The following is a 21,177-nucleotide window of genomic DNA, read 5'->3' on the forward strand; positions in this document are numbered from 1 at the left end:
CAGCAGAAATCACAACAGAATTTTGTGCGATTTCAGTATTTTGAAAAAAAAATTGAATTGAGAATAAAATTTGAAAAATTAGTAGTCTAAAAAAGTAGACTAATTCAAAAACAAATATTTCAAGAAGCTTTGGCTAGTTTTATTTGAAATACTGCTAACAAATATCAACTAAAGATTTTAAAACTGTTCATTATATTTCCACGTTTTTATAAGAAGTCTTTTGGCGGAAAATCAAAGATGTCGAGAAAAGATCTTGCTCGGGAAATTGTGCCACGAATTTTGGAAGGCAACTGGTGGGATATATTTGACTATCCTGAACGTATCATGGACCAATTATTCGGCGTTAACTTATTCGAAGATGACTTGCTCCCAGTAGGGGGTCAAAACGGAAGATGCCGAAGGCAAATCAATATTGCTGATTCAGGAAAATCTGAAGTTAAAAACGATAAAGACAAGTTTCAAATAGATTTGAATGTCAGCCAGTTCAAACCAGAAGAGTTAGAGGTGAAGATTGCTGATAAATATGTTGTGATCCACGGCAAGCATGAAGAAAAAAGCGATGAACATGGATTTGTGGCCAGAGAGTTCACCCGTCTGTATATGTTGCCAGACACTTGCGATGCTGAGACTGTCAATTGTTCGCTCAGTCCAAATGGAATGCTCACAATATTAGCACCAAAGAAAGCGAACAAACCGCCATTAAGGGAACGCAAGATTCCTCTCAGTATTAAAGAAAAGAAAGCGATGGGAGATGCGAAGTAATCTTTAAATTTTGAAAGTAAAATTGAATGTTTGGGATACTAAAAATGATATATGAAGTTTTTGTGCATTTTATAAAGCTTTAAAACTATGTCATGTATTGAAATAAATTAATTATTTGAAATATTATAGAAATATTAGTTTTGTTGCATATATTTCATTGAGTAATTGGAATCAGATTCAGTACAACACTGTTGGACATTTTTTTTTCTTGTTTGACGATAAAAGAAAATAATTGAAAAATCATATCGAAAAAATGCCAAAAGAATGGCGAAATAAAAACATACAGACTAGGGTTGAAATCAATTTTTATATGCCACTTCACCGAAATGCCGGTATTGCAAAATCGTCGAAGTAGTTGGTATGCAAGGCGAAACACAGTAGTTAACAAATCAGCTGCAGAATCGCTAAAAGGCTGACAATTTTGCTTGCTTCCTTGGTAAATATTTACAGTTGCGTGCACCTTGATTTTTTTGGTGATTTTTTTTGACTCCAAGATCAGCGTCAAGGGTATTTTGGGTCAGAAACCCTACAGTGATAACAATGAAAACAAAACATTATGGAAACCAGAAGTAGTGCTTCATCGATGAAATTTGTCGCCAATCGAAGGGGCACACAAATCTACACTACAACCGTTCCATATTGGCGGCAAACTCAAGAGACGCATTAAAGTAAATTTCAGTCCAAAATATATTTATAAAGATGGCAAGGAGATGGAGGAAATATATTTCATCTGAACCAGAAGCATTATAAATTAATTAGGATTTTCAGAAATTTAATTTAAGATTTAAAGGGTGCGATTCAGTTTTGACTGTGGCCAAAAAGAGCCAAGAGAAAATTTCGCCAAATTATAAAAATATATTTAAGTCCATTATGATTTATTATGAAAAATTTTGAACGTACGAATCTTATGCTATATTGTTTGAAGATTGAAATAGCTAATTTGGCGAAATTTTTTCTTGGTGCTTTTTGGTCGCCGTTACAACCGACAAGTATTTTTTTTTAAATACTGGTATAGAAAAGAAAAACATATTAATGGCATAATTTGAAACTAAATTTGAACGAAATAATTAAAATTCCCACTTTAATATTTAATACTCATATGGATGACATTTACAAAAAATTTTGGAAATGACTATTTTTCTTTATTTTAAATACTATTAAATCGAATCACAAGAGTAAACAAATGAAAGCCCAGATTTTAGTAAAAATTGAGCAACATTATTAATTTTGTAAAAAAAAAAAACCGAATTAATACTTTTTGGAAAACATGAATAAAGCATAAACACACATTGAGATTAATTTAAACTAGAAAAGTAATTTTTTATACAAACGAAAGAATGATGGCGAAAGCTATCAATCATGAATAACTAAGCCAATTTTTGTAAAAAAATGCTAAAAATAATTAAGCATCTGTAAAGTACATTTTACAGATGTTTGCAAAAAACATCTGCATTGGTGAAATTTTAGAGATGTTTGCAGATCTCGCAAAAAATATTTGCAAATAAAAGTTTAGAAAAGTTTTTGTCGGTTTTAATATAGACCAAAAACCGCAAAGAAAAAATTTCGCCAGTTTGGCGATTTTAATCATCAAACTATATAAAATTCGCGCTTTCAAAATGTTTCATAATAAATAATAATGCATTTAATTTATTAATAATTAAAATAAAATTAATAATTAAAATTTTTATAATTTGGTGACATTTTTTCTTGGACCTTTTTGGCCGCAGTTAAAACCAAAATGTACATCAAATAATATTATAAGAAAGGAAAAAATATTATATACTAGCCGCCTTTGGCGACCAGCTGGTTCGCCAATCTTAATGCACGTTCAAATTTTAATAATTAAATATTTTATGGAACTCCCATTTTAATTGCTTCTTCATTAAAATATTTTAAAAAATTCAAATTTTAATAGTCATATAATTCACTCATATTATTATAAAGGCCTTCAGCCATAACGTAATATGTATCTCTCTCATTTTCTGTTAGCTCCAGTAGAATTTATGCTTTAAATTAAAGTGGAAATGATTAAACTGCAATAAATATAATAATATTTTTTTTTACTGAAACAAAGCATTTTTTTTTTAAATATGAGTACTGAAAACAGAGTCGCTGAGTATTTAAACCTTATGGCCACTAAAGAATATTTTTCTTAATTTATATAATATCTCAAGAAGTTTTCAACAAAATTTTCTCAGATTCATCATAAACAGATCGTTTAATTAACAATGTTTAGTTTCAAATGCATCAAACACTAAAAAAATAAACAGAATCGTTTGAAATAATCTGTCGGAAACATATTAAACCATCAAAACCAAATCCGCATCCGTTGAAAATATTTGTCAACAATAAGAAAACAATGCGCATGCGTGAATTTTCAACGCCAATTATGCTAAAGCAAATGCGCAAATTTTCTACTCCAGTTTAAGTAACGCTATGCAGATTAGAAATTTTTAATTTCCTTTATTTTGTTTTATTTTAATTCGAAAGTACTTCAGAATGAATCTGAAAGATCGATTCATTAACAATGTTTAATTTTAAATGCATCAAACATTAAGAAAATAAATAGAATCGTTTCAAATAATCAGCCGAAAAATCTTAAGCCTAGCTTCATGACTGTTGGGGAAAAAAACTGAAGCCGTACTCATTTGGCGATGGGAAAAATGAAAAGATTTTTTTGGTGGGAAAGTTAGTTTTTAATTGATAATTAAAATTCTAATTAAAAATTCAAAAAAAGGGCTATCCTATCTTTTAAGTTAGATCAAACTGCATACGGTGTGCAAATTTGATTGAAATCGGTTAAGTAGTTTAGGAGTCCATCGCGGACAAACAACGTGACACGTAATTTATATATATTAAGATTACGAAAAATGATCAATATAACACAAATGATGTAATAAGAAAAGTAAGTTTACCAAGAAATCAGTCATTCATTTATTTGTATCATCAATAATAATAAAAAAAGATCAAATATCAAACAGGTGTTTTCAGCATCAGAAAACAGATATAAAACAAATAAAGAAAAAGGCCTTTTTATTCTTTAAGGAAATACGTATCAATTTTAACTACACGATTAATATTGTCATTTGTTGGATATACCGAATTTCCATCCATAAACGAAGATATAATTGTCCTCTTCAAAAATATTACTTTCGTCTCAAGGATGTTAATTTTTGGAGCAAATAATTTCTCAATTTGTTATTGTTGTTGCTTATCCTCAAAAGATCTGACATATGTCAGATCAGCTCCAGCAGGTTTTTGACCGCCAATAAATCTATAATAATAAAGGGATGAGATGTTAAGCCTCCTTAGAAAGTCCGATACAACCCAGAATGTGATCCAGTGAAGCTGGATGGTAACGGCATTTATTACAAGTGGGATGGATTTTTTTACCACTTTCAAAAGAAAGACACTTAAGGTGGACACTTTTTAGTCTAGCCAGAGAATACCGGGAACCACGGTCACATTTGGTTTCCAGTAGAGTGCCAAGTGATTTTACCGTGTACCATTGGTGCGCAGGTGGAATATGCAATATTAAATTGAGGTTAGATCTTTGATTTGAATATAGTTCTAGATAAGTACGCGATGAGCCAGTGGCCGTTTCATTCTCACAACCCTTTTTGACCAATCTATCAAAGACCTCATTACCACTAATGTATACGTGTGACGACATCTATTGGAGGTATACGCCCTGGTTTTGAGAGATCTTCCCCAGTTTCAGAAAAATAGATAAGCTGGTTTCACCTTTTGCAGATTGCCAGCCATTAATATGTTGTAGTAAGCTGTTACTGTCCCCCTCCTTATGGTTTTGTTGACTCCTCAATTTTAACTTTTGCAACAAAATGCATCTTCGATAGGACAACCGTTTCATATTCTTGATAATACACTTGACTGATCAATGATATTTTTTTCTAGACAATATCTTCCCTTTATCATCGGCCACAAACATTCGTAAATATTTCAAATTTCAAATTCATGATTTCATTTGTTTTTTATGTTTGCAAACAGGATAAGAAAATCTACTAAATATTAAAGTTTTGATAAAATAACTGATGATTCGTGTTCACATTTAACACAGAAGTTGTTTGATATCAAAAAATTGATACTTCCTTGTTAGCATATCTTTTAAATAGAAATACTTACTTCTGATTTAAAATTATTATTGATAATTTGATTCTTAAAAATTATTAATGAAGAAGAGGATCATGATGTCTTATAAAAAGACAATTTTATTTTTATTCATCTACTGATCAAAGTATATTCATGTTTGTTGCTGTTTTACAAACGGAAATTTCACGAAAATAACAGTAAATTCGATGTTTTTATGCAAATTTGAGTTCATTAGATATGGTTATGTATTGTACCGATTTCCGGAGAAAGGCTGTTTTACATGCGTTTGATTAAATCGAAACTGTTTCAGTTTTATAAAGGCAGAATTTATCAGTTTACATGCACAACTTGATGCTCTAGAAACCCCATTTTGTATAGATTTATGTACGCAACCGCACACAGCTTCGTTTTGTCCCACTGTATCTAGAACCAATTCACTGACATTTCACCTACAACTTGAAATTTTCAGTTTCTAAAATGGAATAATGAAATTTCAAATAATATTTGCTAAATCGAAGAGCACAAGAAAATATAGCGAATTATTCAGAATTGAAATTTCGTGAATATTACAGAAAATATGCATGTCTTAAGGATTGTCTTAGATGCTAATACGGTAAAGAAAATTCGATGATTGAGCCCAGGATGCAGGAAAGAAATAACCAAATAAATTTCGCGTTATAATTCCGTAAGGAAAATGAAATTTAGATAATATTTTTTGGCATTCTTAACACCTCTAATTTCCTTAACTTTAACTTCAACTTTCCAAACTCACAATCTGATTGGTTGAAATTCATGGAACAGCAGATTTTTCAATAAGAGACGCCATTTTGAGTCAAGTTTCTGAAAGTTTGAGTTGCGAAAAAGCAGCGGATATTATTTTCGAGTGTCATTACTTTTTTTGAATAAAAATATTTCATTTTATTTCTTTACTTATTTACTCATATACAAATAAACTATGGATTTTTGTGTGTCTTCTTCAGATTTCGTTGCAGGTTTCGAGCCGATGGACTGGGAGGCTTCCTGCACTGAGGAGCCGATGGACTGGGAGTCCGTGGATTGCCAGGAGCCTATGGATTGAGAGGAAGTTCCTCTTCCTCCCCAGGTAAGTCTTCCAGGTACGTCCTTTGCTACACCTCCAGTAGCTAACCCTGAGGCATCTCCTAGACCAACTTTTGCTAGGAGACCCAAGCGCAGAGCGTAAGATCAAAAAATCCATGTATGACAGAATTCTGTATATTAATTGTCGCTCGAATAGAAAACGGTTCTGAAAGCATAAAATTTAAGCAGGTTATAAAATGTCTTGATACATCTAATGCTTTAAGTATTTAAAATTATTTGATTCGAGAAACTTTCTATAACATTTGGCGATTACAAAATGTAAAAAAACCCAACCTGATTTCAATGTTATTTAACAATATGTTTAAGATATTCCGGGCTTTAAGCTAATTATTTATCATTATTTATCGAAATTATTTTTCCCTACTTTTAACGTTCAATGCAATTTACAATTGTTTACAAAAACATTGAATGCTTCTGCTAATATTATCAATTTTTGCTAATATTCAGAGTTCAAAATTTTTGTTGTTATTTTCATAAGTTTGGATACACATAAACTTTTAAAAATGTTTTCTTGCATTTCCGTTAGATCGCCAACAGAATGTCTCAAGTTCAAATGCTGTCGTGAAAGGACTGTTAGTTTTTACGCATTGAAATGTGCCAAGTAGTGTAATTTTATGACATGGATTTGGCGAAGTTTCGCTGCATATGTTTATGTTTTTTGATATATTGATTGGATAACGGCTTTCGCCAAGCATTAATATTGTTGCAAAACGAAGTTCAAATAGAAAATATTAATGATTAATAAAAAATTTTTGAAATTATAAATAAAATCATTTTTAAAATTTAGCAAGATTACAGTTGGTAGATTGCATACAAATCACATTACATCAATAATAGAAAAAGTATGCTAATTTGAAAGTTGCGACAAAGAAATAGCTTTTTTTTCAAGCCAAATTCATATTCTATTACAAGACAGTGCATTGCATCGGGGATATAGCTGAAACGGAAATATTTCACGTTCTTTTAAATTTGAAATACATTTTGAAAGCTCCAAATGGAAATTGGTACACATTGCTTAAAATATGTCTTAAAAAGTGATTGAGGCTTCTTTCTTTCATCCTAAGCGTGAAAAAGATAATTCATTGATTCCATCAGCAATTATTTTATATGTCGTTATCAGTTGTATGTGAAAATAAAAGATGTAAGTATTTAAAAAGTCAATAAAAGCTGTGCCACATCATACAATGGCCTCCATTATAATAACATCTATTTAGTTTTGGCAAAAACTCATCTTAGAAAAATTTAGCATTTCTGATTTCCAAAATTTTGGATATTAAGGAAATAAAAATTAAGAAATTTACATGATTTCTGACACTTTAATTCTGCATTCCAGCATTATATTATATTAAAAATAATTTTGAATAGGAAATCTTTGAGCATACGCTTGAATTTAAGAAGGCGAAAAATTATGAATTGTTTCATTCGTTTACATAATTTTCTTATTTCTTCTGAATATTCTGAAATATCACACATAAAGAGAGCTTTATATTAGGGCATTTAAATAAAATGAAAATAATTTATGAATCAATAGATATATAATTCTATATTTTCATTACTTCTCATTTAGCAGGATAGTTCTTATGGCCAAGTAAAAATTTTAGTTTCAAATAACAGGTATTTGTTGTCAGTTAGAGAGTCGCCACATTGAAATCACGTTTATAAAACGCATCAAACTGATACTTTAAATGTATTCAAAAGCTGCTTGATTTCCGGTACTGGCTGACTGTATTTGGCTCGATTTGTAATACAGTCGAAGTAAGAAGTGCGTACTGAATTTCTCGTTGAGAAAATACTGAAATTTTGCTTTCTGCACGAGTTATTGCCAATACTTTTTTGAGTCCTTCATTTCATTTTCTTTCCGCTTTTTATCGCAAATGAGATACGATAACTATTTTCCCCATACTTATAATCAATGGCCTATTTCATGGGTTCATCGTGAAGAAAGCTCATCAATCGGATGCTAATAAAATCAATTTGATCTCTAAAGCATCATTTTGTTTTCTTTCGCGAGAAAAAATTATTTTTTACAAGGAGCCCTTTCAAGTCTTTTTTAACCGATGAAATCGCTATTGTGAATAAACAGAGGTGCTTCAGGAGGAATGGATTAAATAGGATGACTGCAAAAATGACAAATTACGAAAATAGGAGTTACGCCAACATCTTGGCAGAACAATACATTATTAGAAATTAATTTGGCGCATGTACAAATAAGTTGGCTATTGTTGTTGTGAAAAGAGAGTGTGAAACATTTTAATAACTTCAATTCTATGAGTGTGTTTTTAAATTGAGCTCAGTTTAAATTAAAATTATTAATTGTTTTTAAAGATAGATTTAGTACAATTTTCTCTGTTTGATTATTAAAATTTTATTTAAAACTTTTGTGACTCATTAATTTTAAGAATCCTAATGTTTTATTTTGATAATGTTTTGGAATATATATATATATATTGTTATCCTGCGTTGGAGAAATTATTGTGTTTATGAATAGCAATTTTATTTCCGATTTTCTGAAATAGTGAAAAAAAAACCCCGATATTTTCAATTTAGCATTTTTTTTTTATTTTGTTGCCATCACATTCCAAGATATCCAATTGATTCTTGAATATATATTGTTGTTTTTTCACCTGTTTGAGTGGAGGTTTATAATACGCCAACGATAAACTGGTTTGTATTATCCTAGATATGAAACTAAGACATTAGAATTTAAGATGGAGTTGGAATTCTTACTTAGACTTTAAAAAATTTCTTCCTAAAATTTAGGTACCGTTTTCGTTGAAAAATTTAATCTTAGCTCATTTTCTGTTTCACACCATCTTTTGAGTTCTAATAGTATAAATGAATTGCAGAAATTTTACATCGTTGACGCAAATTTAAATTTATTTTCTGTTGCTTTTCTAACGATTCAACGACTTATGTAAAACTTTATATATATATCTTTTCCTGTGAGACTCGCTTTCTTTGAAATTGCGCATAATGATTGAATACGTTGTTAACGACTCAGCTGAAAATAGAGAAAAGCATATGGAAAGTCTATTTAAAAATATATTCATCCCTTTCTTTCAAACTATTTAGTCCAGAAATTAAATTGATAAATGGAAAGACCTAAATTCCATCAGGCCTTTTTATTGCATTTCAGTAATGCCTGCTCTAACAATCGGTTGAGAGTTCCAAATAGCTATTCCTTGATATAATGATTAAAGATAAGAGGCCGCAGTTTTACTAATATATTTTGCTGTGAATAGGTGCTCTTTAGTTTTCATTGTGAAAACCAATGCAATAATCTCTTAATTTTCCAAAGGATTCATTTTTGCATATAATTAACGAACTTAACAGATTTATTAAACTTTCTGAAATATAACAGATGCTATGAATTGCAGATGATTGAAATATATGAGGGTTGGAATTTTAATGTGTAACAATATATTTACATTCGAAATTATACGAGCGCTTGATTGGGAGGCTTATTGTTCTTAACTCTTTTTGACATTCTTGATACAGAGGAAGCGGCTTACGCTCGAAGGAACAATTCAATGAATCGTTAGGGAATACGACGAAGTGGGACTTTAAACTTCAGGAAAACAATTTTAATACTCCTCAAGAGTAGTGCTGCATCCTTTATTAAGCAATTTTTCTCATATCCATGCGTTCTTTGACAAATATATAGTCCTCTGTACAGATTTGGGTCACCTCAGAAATCTTACAGTTTGAATATTCCTTACAACACTTTCGAATATATTTTGATAGAAGAACACAACTTCGGGGACAGTACTTGATTGGAAGTAGCTTTTCTCAGAAGCTGATTCTGAACACTGATTACGTTGTACAACATACGTATATTTAAAGTGAAAATATTAAATTTCTAACGTTTGAAAAATTTAGTTAAACTATTAAAAAATTCTTAATATAAATTTTCACATTTTTCCATCATTTTAAAAAGATTGTGACTAGTATCCAATCGTCAATGCTGCAGCAGCATAATCAAATATTGCTAGAACTTTACTGCGCATAGCTGTCTTTTCAAAAATAAGTAACCCGAATAGTAACAGAAAAATCGGAGAAAAACACAGAAGTAGAGCGTATTTATATAATTTGAAACAATACATGTGCATACTATAATAATTTAGAGTAATTGAAATAATGTCTGATCTAATTAAAGAATCTGCTTAGTATAATTCACAAATAATGAATATTTACAATAATGAACTCCAAATGTTATCATATTAATTTTTAAATCTGTTTCAAAGGCATTAACCTTGTAATCGGTCATTTCTATGCATTCAGCAACAGGAATTTATACTGTTATAATGTTTTTTTCTCAAAATAAAGAAATAAAATATTTAAATTTAGAGGCAGATATGCTGTTATGAAACATACAACTTTAGTTGTATGATTGCAGTTTCTCGAATTTAAACTTTTGAAAATTATGAACACGTGAAAATTTTTAGTAGAAAATGGAATCAGATGACCAAAGAGTTTTATAGATTTTTTTCAATTATTTTTAATTGTTAAGACATTTATAATGAAGTTTAACTAATTATAAAAATAATCATGAGAAAAAATATTTAAAATACTCACCTGAAAGAATAATATTGGAGGTAGCTTTGAATTTCAATTTAGAATAGAGTAATAAAAAAAGTCATTTTCAAATAAAAACACTGTAGTAACTGTAGAAAATAACAGAAAACCAAAATATTTTATCCTTCAGTAAGGAAATATTTATGGAAAATAAAAGTAAGGCAGAATTTTTGAATCATTCAAACACTTAAATTTATTTATTAATTGTCAAATTACAAACTAAATAATATAAAAAATAACAAGTAAAAAAAAGCAGATATTCATTGCTGTTATACATTTTCTTTATGGACGATAGGAAAAAAAAGGGAGAAAATATTTTAAGAATGTCTTCTTCTTTATTAATTAGTTTATTATTGGAGTAGATAAAATAAGCTTCTAAAATAACGTGAAATTAAAAAAAAAATATCAAATTCTTACTCAGTGTGAAAGAAAAATGATAAGAAACATGAGAAACTGTTTTAAATGTGTTCATACGTATGTAATTATTGAGAATGTATATTTCTATCAGTTTAAGATATTTAAAAAGCATTTCACTTATTATTGTAGCATTATGCATTTGTATGAAATGTGAGAATATGATTTCTTGATTGTGAAGGAGTGCTTCTAGTAATAGCCATGTTTGCGCACAAAGACTCATTTCAAATCATGATAGGTTCATTCAAAGGATTTGAAGATACAATACACGATGTGTTAACCTAATACAAGACAAAGAAATGAAAACAACAGAAGGAAATCGTGGAAATAGTACAATAAAAGAAACAATTGCTTATAATCATCTCAATTTAAGAGTAAAATACTTAACTACTTCGGATTTAACCCTTTAGCAGAGCATAGATAATCATTGAAATATAATGCCAAGGTACCATTACAAAAACTATTTATTGAAAGCCTTCAATAGTTGAATTTATATTTTCAATGACGAAGAGCGCAGCCATCCATGTCACCATTTAGGAAATTTTTAGTTTGATGAATTTTAAATTCAGCTTTTGATAGCATAAATTAACGTCTATGATCATTTAAGGGAAGAATAACTTGGATAGTTCAAAATACTTAGTTCATTTATTATTTCATTAATCACACATTATTTTGCAACACGGAAGTAAATATTGAAATTAAATCTAAAACTAAAAATTCTTATCTTATTTCAACTATTCTAACCAGCATCTGAAACTAAATATTTTAAAAATGAAACATACAATAGATGGAAAACCATTCAGAACTGATACAGCATGCAAAAATGTTTTTTTTAAAGTTTAATTAAGAGTTTATTTTATTTAAGGAGTTACACGCGTATTAGTTCATAGAATACACTGAAGGAAAGCGCAGTGACGAAATTTTCTCAGGAAAATCTAGTTCCTACTGAATCGCCAAGCTTCATTTAGATATATCAAATGTCGCATTCAAGAGATTAGCCATCTCTATGACAAATGCATGTAGTAAATGGAAGCAGGAAATATCATCTTTTCTGTTACATATCTTTGAAAAAGCAAGACTTTTAATCTTATTGACATAAAAAAAAATTTCAAATAATTTTCTTTTGTTGTTTCATTTGAAAAAAAATAATTTTTGGTGCTTTAAAGTAAGCATATTAAAGACTGAAGCTTGACTTTTGAGTTTAATTAAATTCGAATATTCGCACATAATTGCAATGATATTTTTGTCTGATTTTTTTTAAAATTAAGCATGGAAAAGGTAAGAAGCTTTGTTCGTGAATTTATTAAAATCGAAAGAGCAAGTAAGTGTGAATTCTGAATTAAAAGATACATATGAAATATCATCAGTAACTTTAGTTCGTGACATAAATCAAGTACTTACTGGCTTATTAATACATTCATGTGTTTAAAGAAAAACTCTGCGGTTCTGTATATTGCCTTTAATGCAGGATCATCAACATTAAATCAGAACTATTATGGCGAAATTGTGGAAAGATTATACCATTTTTTCGTCACTGCAAATTATTTTTGACATTTTCATTGATTATTTTGCAGAATATATCTTAGTATTTAATATTAAAACTATTTATACTACTGTAAATGAAACGTTATCGAAGTAACTACAAGAGACTAGACTGTTTATTAAAGACATTACGCATTTAAAATACCATTGCTAGGAGAATTATAAACAGTAAAAATAAAAGCATATATTTTTTTAATCCAGCATTTGTAAAAATTAAATGTAATATTATTATGAAATGTTTTCATCATATCATAGCATTATAACGTATTTCCATCCTAAGAAATAATTTGATAAATTTCTACCAATTATATATCAATTGAGAGCGAAACAATGATGGCTTCAAAAATATTTAGAAAATTGGCTAGATAGGTTTTCGTATTATTAAGGTGGCATATATGATTTGAAGAATCTCAGCGCAATTAAGCAGCATCTTTTAAAGACACATTTAAACATTTTTTGCTATTAGGAGCGACAGTAATATCTGAATTTCCCGATTATGCGTCTTTAAATAAAAGTGGCCGCGCTGGTCCACTCCCATTCACCAGCAACCTTCATCGACCCACCAGTGGCCGAGCGCCGAAGCTCTTTGAACTGGGAGGCGGAGTCCTCCGCTGTGGATAGCGGATATCTGCCGGACTGGCTGCGTGGGGTTTGCCTGGTTTCCCCATGCTTAGCACGAATGTGGGCCAGTTTCCTTACAAAGCCCTTCCAGGAAGGCACTTAGCGCACTCCAAAAAACTCTATTCGGCATCACTTCTTTCCAAATTGATTGTTGAAGGGACCAGTTAGTTAAGCATCATTCACACATATACAATTCCAACATTTAGGTTCATTAAACAATTTAGATATAATTAAGTATTTAAGTCTGCAGGAGTGCGCTAAGTTGTTGTGGATGCGTTGATCCACCCCCTACCGTCAACGCACGACACTTTAATTTACTCATACCCCAAATCTGTGACCAGCAGATGGAACCCATTTCTTAGGCGTGTGCGAGGGAGGTCGAGGTTCTTTCGACCTCCCGGGGCTGTCCTGGAATGTAGTGATCGGAGTGTAGGAGGACAGCCCTCGAGGAACTCTGGTAGCCGACCTCCAAGTGGTGTTCCTCGGGCAACGCTGCTACGAAATTGAGCAGCGGCTGACAGGCTACTGATATTCTAAAAATTAATAAACACTAAGACAATATAAACGTCCCTTTGAAGATCGTCTTGATTTTTATAATTTAAAATTGAAAAAAAAATTTCCCTCAGTCATTAAGAATCAAGATTTAATAATCTTCTTGAGGTCTATTAAGAACACTCTGAGTTTTGTCGGTACTTTTAAAAATATCCTGTATATCAAACGAAACAATTATTTGCTTAGATGTATTCGATATAACTTGACACCCCTTTGCAAATTCAAAAGAATTTTGTTACGAATGTTTTATAACGATTACATGCACAATACAAAGTTTCCATGAACATATTTAAACAGATGAGATGAGAGTTAAAATATTTCAGATTTGCTAACTTATTTTCTGAAAACTTATTTTCATTTTATACCATTCTAACATTGTAAAAATTATTTATATTGTAACATCAATTTCACTAAAGTAGCATTTTTCCATAATTTTTAAAAAAATGCGTAAATTTAATGTAAACATAATTTTTAAAATTCTTTTTTGGTCATGCAATACTAAATCTTATGAGATAATCAAATATATCTATCCTTTGCATACGTTTATAAATGTAAAAGTTAAGTTGTTCTCTCTATTTCTACTTTTATTATTTAAATTAAAATAATTTAAACTCGTGCTCCAAAATTCGTCATTAAAGAATATATTACCCTTCTGTGTCTATATTTCATGTGCCTCTTTCCAATTTGGCATAGGAAAGGTGGAATTTATTTAAAAAAAAATAGTAATCATAACAAAAAAAAAAAAAAAATTGCAATAATTTGAGCAAAAAAAAAAAAAAAAAGTGTAAACATGACTATATATAAAACTGACACTAAGGAATAAAAACTAAAATTCTCGATGTTTATAGCACAAGGAAACTGAATAGATGAACACTATAGTTTTTATGTTTATTTACTAGTCGTCTCAGGCTACCACTTGATTTTCTAGAAATATTAACTACTTTCAATATTAGATAAAGCGTTTAGATTTAATTCCACCAAATTTTCTGATATTAAATCCTTGTTGTTTAATTGATTTACTTCATTTCTGTTTATTAAGTAGAAGTATTTTTATAATGGGGAAAACTTCATATCGCTCAAATGAAGTTATATCATATCGCCACAAAAACCTAAATATATGCATAATCATTTTTCTTAATTTCACTAAATTGTAACTTCAGGCGGTCACCAAAGGCAGCTAGTGTACAATATGAGCGATAAGTTGAAGAATTGTATTATCTATTTATAAGGAAAAACACGAAAGGCTGCATAATGCATCGAATACTAAGATAAGGAAGAAAGTATTATAAGAATGAAATATCAGAGAAGGATCGAGACTGAATTATGAATAATATGAAGAGATATTGAAATATCGAACGGGAAAATTTTATATGATAATCGATAATCGGCATAATTGAACATTATCAATTACTAATTTAATCATGTTTCTTTTCTTTGAATCTTTTTCTTGATTTTAAAGACACTTTTATATGAAAGATTTACCAGTGAAAGTAAGAACCTTTTAGAGTTCCACGAAAGAGTGAAAGCGCGAGATATTGCATAGTGGGTAGGGTTGTCCATTGCACCACAGAAATAAAACTGACTATCTGATAAGTGAAATTGATGAAGAAAAGAAAAACCGCATCCTGTGGCATACGGGATTTCTTAACAGCTTAACAGAGAATGGCTTAATTTGATAGTTTTGAGGACTTTATTTACAGATCGATCAGTGTTTGATCAACCCCTAATGTTTTGTTAATTTCCAAAAATAGATAAACTGTAGGTAATCCATGAACTTGATTAAACATAGAGCTTCTTCTGAAAGCGCTTCTTCGGTGAGATTGCCGACTTCTTCTTTACCCCGAGAACCAATACGTGGTTTGATTCAATTTAAGAGACAAATTAAAGTTTGGTTAAAAAGGTAAATAAAGAGTTAGGGAATCTGTTTTATAGAGAGGAATAGAGATAAGGGAATTTGTTTTGGACAATATACTAAAGAGACTGTCCAAATTTTCAACATTCATTTCCCTTACTTGCTCGAATATTTCCTTCTTGAAATCCTTATGATTCAGTCTGAAGTTGTCTATGGAATTTTTCCATTCTCCCTTTCTATTTTAGCATTTTTATGCCATCTTTAAATGCAAAACAGTAGCCTCCTATTCCCAGTTTTGTTTTAAAAATGCATGTATACAATGTCACAGATTTATCTTTCTCGAAAGGCTCTTGTGTTATGATTTGGTCTGTTTTCCTGCTTCTAATAAAGATGAATGTGTGTGTGTTGATCAGGTCGTTTAATTTACATCTACCGAATTCGGCACATACGGACTTCGGAGAGTGGAAATATGCAAATCAAAGCATGTGTTTTTACTTATGTTCTGAGCGTGATAATGTGGCGAAATTATAGACATGAAAGCATATCCAAACAATTTAAATAAAAATAAGCTTAAATAATATCCGTGGGGAAATAGCTGGCCGCCAAATGCGATTCGTTTTGAATAATGAAGGTTGGATTTTGATTGTTCTTCACATCTTTAAAGTTGATAGATAAAACCTTCAAATTCTGTACAATTTAAATAAATTTCTTCACTTGAAAGCTCTCTGACATTTGTGTCTGGAAAATCCTACTGTCTTACTAATTGATTAAAACATTCTAGATGTGAGAAAATCTCCAGGAAATAATAAGTAATTTAAAAATCCAGATAAAATAGCAAAGAAATCAACAATCGAGCAAGGAAATGGAATTCTGTTTGTCAGGATAAAATAAATGAAATCTTCTAAGCAGTTCATTTTATAAGAAACTGGAGAAATGCTGATATAATGCTGATTAAAATAATTAATCGAAAAAAATAAAAAGAATTGATTTTGCAACGAATGTATAATTATAAGATATGGCAGAAAACAGGATAACATTTATTGATATTCTTTAACAACAAGACTGTCTCTAAACAAAACACCTAAGGTATAAAGATTGCTTGACCAAAATATACTGATTAGAAACAATTGAATCGGGAATGTAAGCAGCTTATCATACGAAAGGCAAAAAAAAGAAGATTATGTTAATAGTGCATTTTGATTTATAATGCTACATACTGGAATTGAAAATTAAAGATGTTGTATACAAAAAGTAACAAATTTATTAAATGTTTCATTCTTTCTTTTAGAAGAGATGGCTAATATGAGCGCATTTTTCCCCTCTTAAGGAATGTAAATATTTACTTTTTCGCAAAGAGTAATGTCTAGAATAATACGCAAAACCGTTTAATTCTTACGAAAAGTAAACGAATTTCCTAGATTGAAGTAGAAATGTGCTATTAGATGAAGTAAATCAAAACTATTTTGTTAATCCAAAGAATGTAAAAAAATGAAAGATATCCTGGCGTGGTAGATTTAGATCCAAATGAAATGTTAAGCCATCACGTTTTTTGGTAATTCAACCGTTTTACTATTCGGTGACAGTTCAATCAATACTTGTAAGAAATTATCGGCTTATATTGCTTAGCTTGTCGTCTGGTAATTTCACCTCCATTGCAGGGAGGAGAGAAGGGGTGAGTCAAAGATCAAAAGATTATTAACGCTATATTTATAAGGCAGTGCCCAGATAGGTGGGGAGGCAGAGAAGTGTCCAAATACTTCTGTCCGAAGAAACTGCAAATTGTTGTCTTCCATTTCAATCGAACTTAACATCATGTAGTAAGAGGTCACCTTTTCTTGTCTTCTTAAAAAGAGACAAAACAGCATTTAATTTCTGTAATTTAGATTTTCGTGGATTGTATTTGCTGAATAATAAATTCCAGATGCGAAAAAGAAACTTCAAAATTTTAGTAATGTGGCACGAAAATCCGTCGTTGTTTTTGTAATTTTTTTATTTTTTTACCCGTGGCATTTCTAGTTTGCGTACACAAAACTCGCTTAACATTAGAACTTCGAAGGAATCTGATTCTGAATTTGAACCCTTCGAAGCCGAAATTGTTATGTTGCCTCCAGGCCATGGCATCTTCGTATCTAAATTTCAGAATATAGTTATTAAGACATTTTTCATTTTCAAATCTATTGAGAGGTCAATGTAACACAAATTCTCTTAGCTGTTAAATGACTGATTACCAAGTCAATTTCTTGTTTGCTTGGTTGTCTGTGTTAATGGCATAAGAGTCAGAATAGGCTATATTGCGGCAGACGTATGGTTAATAAAAGATTTTTCTAATATAATTTAAAAATCTTTAATAAGAACAAAAGATGCATTGAATGTCTGCTTTAAAACTGTAAAAGGAAACGGTGGAATATTAAACAAGTTTATATGGAATGATAAAAACCAATTGCTTTATAAGCGTAAAAAGATTTTTGTGAGGATTTCTCCCCACCAGCTTTGACGTGCCCAGTGATGATGAGTTAAAAAAACGAAAACAATGAAAATTCAAATCAAGACATTCAATAAAAATATGACGATACGTTGAAATCACTTGGTATTTCGAACAGATTGAAGCTCGATCACCAAATAGAAGATATTTGTGCATTATACGAGTATGACCAATGCGGAGTCTAGTCAATTTGACATCGAGCTCACGCCTTGGATGACAAGACCAGGATGTAATTGGCGGTTTTATACTACGAAAGTTATTATTTTTCTGCGGATTCCATGATTGTTGCCGTAAGGAATGGAATTTTCTTGAGTAAAAGTTCTTCGCGTTGGATAAAGGTATTTCATGCTGCATTAACAAAAGTGCTTCTTTTAGCAGTGTCATCCGCCAGATAATTTCCAATTATTCCCACATGACTTTGGACCCAATAGAATAATATTTCATTATCTCTATTCTTTAGAATCCTCAAAAGATACAAGATTTCCAAGGCAATGGGATGAAACTGATTATGAAAATGGGAAAGAGTTTCTAAGGAACTCATGCTATTAGTATAAACACAAAGTTGCATTCAGAGCTTTGATAAATTTTCTGTAGGACAGAGAGAATTGCCAGTAATTCTGTAGGCAAAACAGACAGGTTCATATGTATATTGTAGCCAAATATTTGCGTTCCAAAAACAACACCACACCCAACATGATCATCTGACCTAGAACCATCTGTAAAAACAGGCATGTACCATGAAAACTGACAGTGATGAGAAAGGAAAAGTTTTTTAAAAACCACAGGGACCGTTCTAGACTTTTGGAATCCACAGGAAGGGAATCCATAAAAAGGGAAATTGAGGAATATCCCAAAGTGGAAACGCAAATAAATCAAATGACTGAATACCCACATCATGGAGTTCAGAATCAGGGAGGAGCAATTTTACTCCTTCACAAAAAGGAAGAATGTTGGATACTCGGGCTGCGTAAAATCTCCGACGAGTGGGAAGCATCATATAAACCATGGGATGTTTCGGTACGGACAATGATCGGAGGTAATACAGGACATATATTTTTTGGCACCTTAAATTTAGTGGCAGTTGGCGACATACATTCCAAAGACTCTCGACTGGTGACGATAGGAACGCTCCTGAGCAAATTTTCAGGGCGATGTGGTATATATTATCTAGTCTACTCAAAACGGACGACCATGCAGAACCATACACCCATACCCATACGGGATAAAATAGTTGCTTCATAAATTCGTAGCAAAGATGTGTGGTTTTTTCCCCAAGAGGTTTAAGATAGTACTTTTAGAATGTTCATTGACTTGTCACACTTCTTCCACAGATATAAAATATGCGGAAAGAAAGTGAGCTTACTATCAAACATTATTCCGAAAAACATTATTTCATCATCTACAGGAATTGAGGTATTCCTAACATGAATTATTCCAAATGAATTCCTCGTTTCCGGCCAAAGTGAACACATCGATTTTTTTCGGGGTAAATCGTAGCCCGTTTTTCTCACACTAATCTACTATTTTATTAACTGCAACTTACAACTGGTGCTCGATTAGATGCATGTAGCATCCTTCACAGGAGATCTGAAGATCATCCGAATACAGGGTGCCCTAGACAGGGGTGGGAAAATATTAAGAATTTGACAAAAATGAATAATAAAAAGAGTTAGAACAATTCCTTGTGGAATCCCCTCAGCTTGATTAAAAGGATCTGAATAAGAATTGCCAATTCGAACACGAAATGTTCTTAAGATAAGAAATTTTTAAGAAAATAGGTATTTTTCCTTTAAAACCAAAATTTGAAAGGGTTTTAAGAAAAACAAACGATATGTGCGGTCGTAGGCCTTTTCAACATCAAAGAAAATGGAGACAAGATGATTTCTGCGAACAAATGTATTGCTTATTTCGGTTTCGAATACGATGATATTATCATATGTTGAACGTCCTCTTGGAAAACACTCTGCAGCTGTGGAATGCCTTGTTTCCTCTCAAGTTCAAAAACAAGATGGGCATTACCCATGCCCTCAAGCGTCTTGCATAGACAACTTGTGAGCGCAATAGGTCTATAATGCAGAGGATAAGGGGAATCCCTTGTTTGAGGATTGGAATCTCAATCACTTCTTGCCATTGTGAAGTGAACATCTGTTCAATCCATATACTGTTGAATAAATGCAACAGATTAGAGAGAGAGGGTGTAGATAAATGGCGAAGCATATTATACGTGATTCCATCTGGTCCGGGACTGGTATCATGCACTTTAGATAAGGCCGATAGCAGTTCATGCCTACTGAACTTGGAATTGTAGGGAAGGGATCTTCGGGTGGAAAAATGCAAATTCTTTCGTTATGCGCAATTCTTAGTTACCACGAATGCAGGCTGGTACGAATCAGCAGCAGAAACTTTTGCGAATGCTTCCCCGAGAGTAATGGCAACAAATAAGTGACATAAAACCATTTCATTTCCTATCTTCAATACAGTGAAAGAAAGTCTTTATAAATTCATTTGTAGCCTTCATCTTCTTCTAAACCAATTTGTTAGAAAGAGAGGATTTAATAGATGAGATGAAGTGAACCCATGATTTCCTCTGACACTGCCATGCATTGGCTCGGGAAAATGTAAAAGCAATAATATTCTCTGCAGAAAAATACCTACGAAAAAGGTTCCGACTTCTTTTTTTGTTGTTCTTTGTGACTCTCACGGCAAGTTTCATTCCACCACGGTCGACGAAATTTTCGTGTAAACGTGGGAAACATTTTGGGCCGGTGTTATTAGCAGCGTATATAATGCAATCAATAATGTGTTGCACTGCCTCCGTAATATCGTAAGTATTAATCAAAGTCTCGGTAATTTCTGACAACTGGTCAAAGTAGCCCAATCTATCCAGTGGAATAGGACAAAAGTCACACCACTTCTATCAGCTTGGGAGACATATCAGCATTATGGGATAGCGATCACTTTTGTAGAGATCTTCACTGACAGCAAAGTTCAACAACGGGAGTAAGTCAGGAGAGCATATGGCCAAGTCAATACTCTGGAAGGTACGTGTGGGTTCGTGGAAGTATGTTTTTTCTTCATCATTGAGCAGACATAGACAATTATTAGTTATAAAGTCTTCAATCTGTTTATAACTATTAGTACAATTCCC

The 21,177-nt window shown here is 31.4% G+C and overlaps 1 protein-coding gene across 1 annotated transcript; it reads left to right on the forward strand.

The window, feature by feature from the left end:
- The first annotated feature begins 237 nt into the window (after positions 1 to 237).
- LOC129989108 (alpha-crystallin A chain-like) lies at positions 238 to 5,950 on the forward strand. Its single transcript, XM_056097434.1, has 2 exons — positions 238 to 724; positions 5,853 to 5,950. Exons 1-2 carry the CDS (start codon positions 238 to 240, stop codon positions 5,948 to 5,950), a joined length of 585 nt encoding a protein of 194 aa, XP_055953409.1.
- Positions 5,951 to 21,177: the final 15,227 nt, after the last annotated feature.

The sequence above is a fragment of the Argiope bruennichi genome, chromosome 10 (assembly GCF_947563725.1).
Source record: "Argiope bruennichi chromosome 10, qqArgBrue1.1, whole genome shotgun sequence".
In the NCBI taxonomy this organism is placed as follows: Eukaryota; Metazoa; Arthropoda; class Arachnida; order Araneae; family Araneidae; genus Argiope; species Argiope bruennichi.

Excerpts from the sequence above, each read along its gene's own strand:
- LOC129989108 (XM_056097434.1), top strand. The coding sequence starts at position 238 with ATGTCGAGAAAAGATCTTGCTCGGGAAATTGTGCCACGAATTTTGGAA. Across the intron at positions 725-5,852 it reads GGAACGCAAGATTCCTCTCA|ATTTCGTTGCAGGTTTCGAG; the intron begins GTATTAAAGAAA and ends TGTCTTCTTCAG.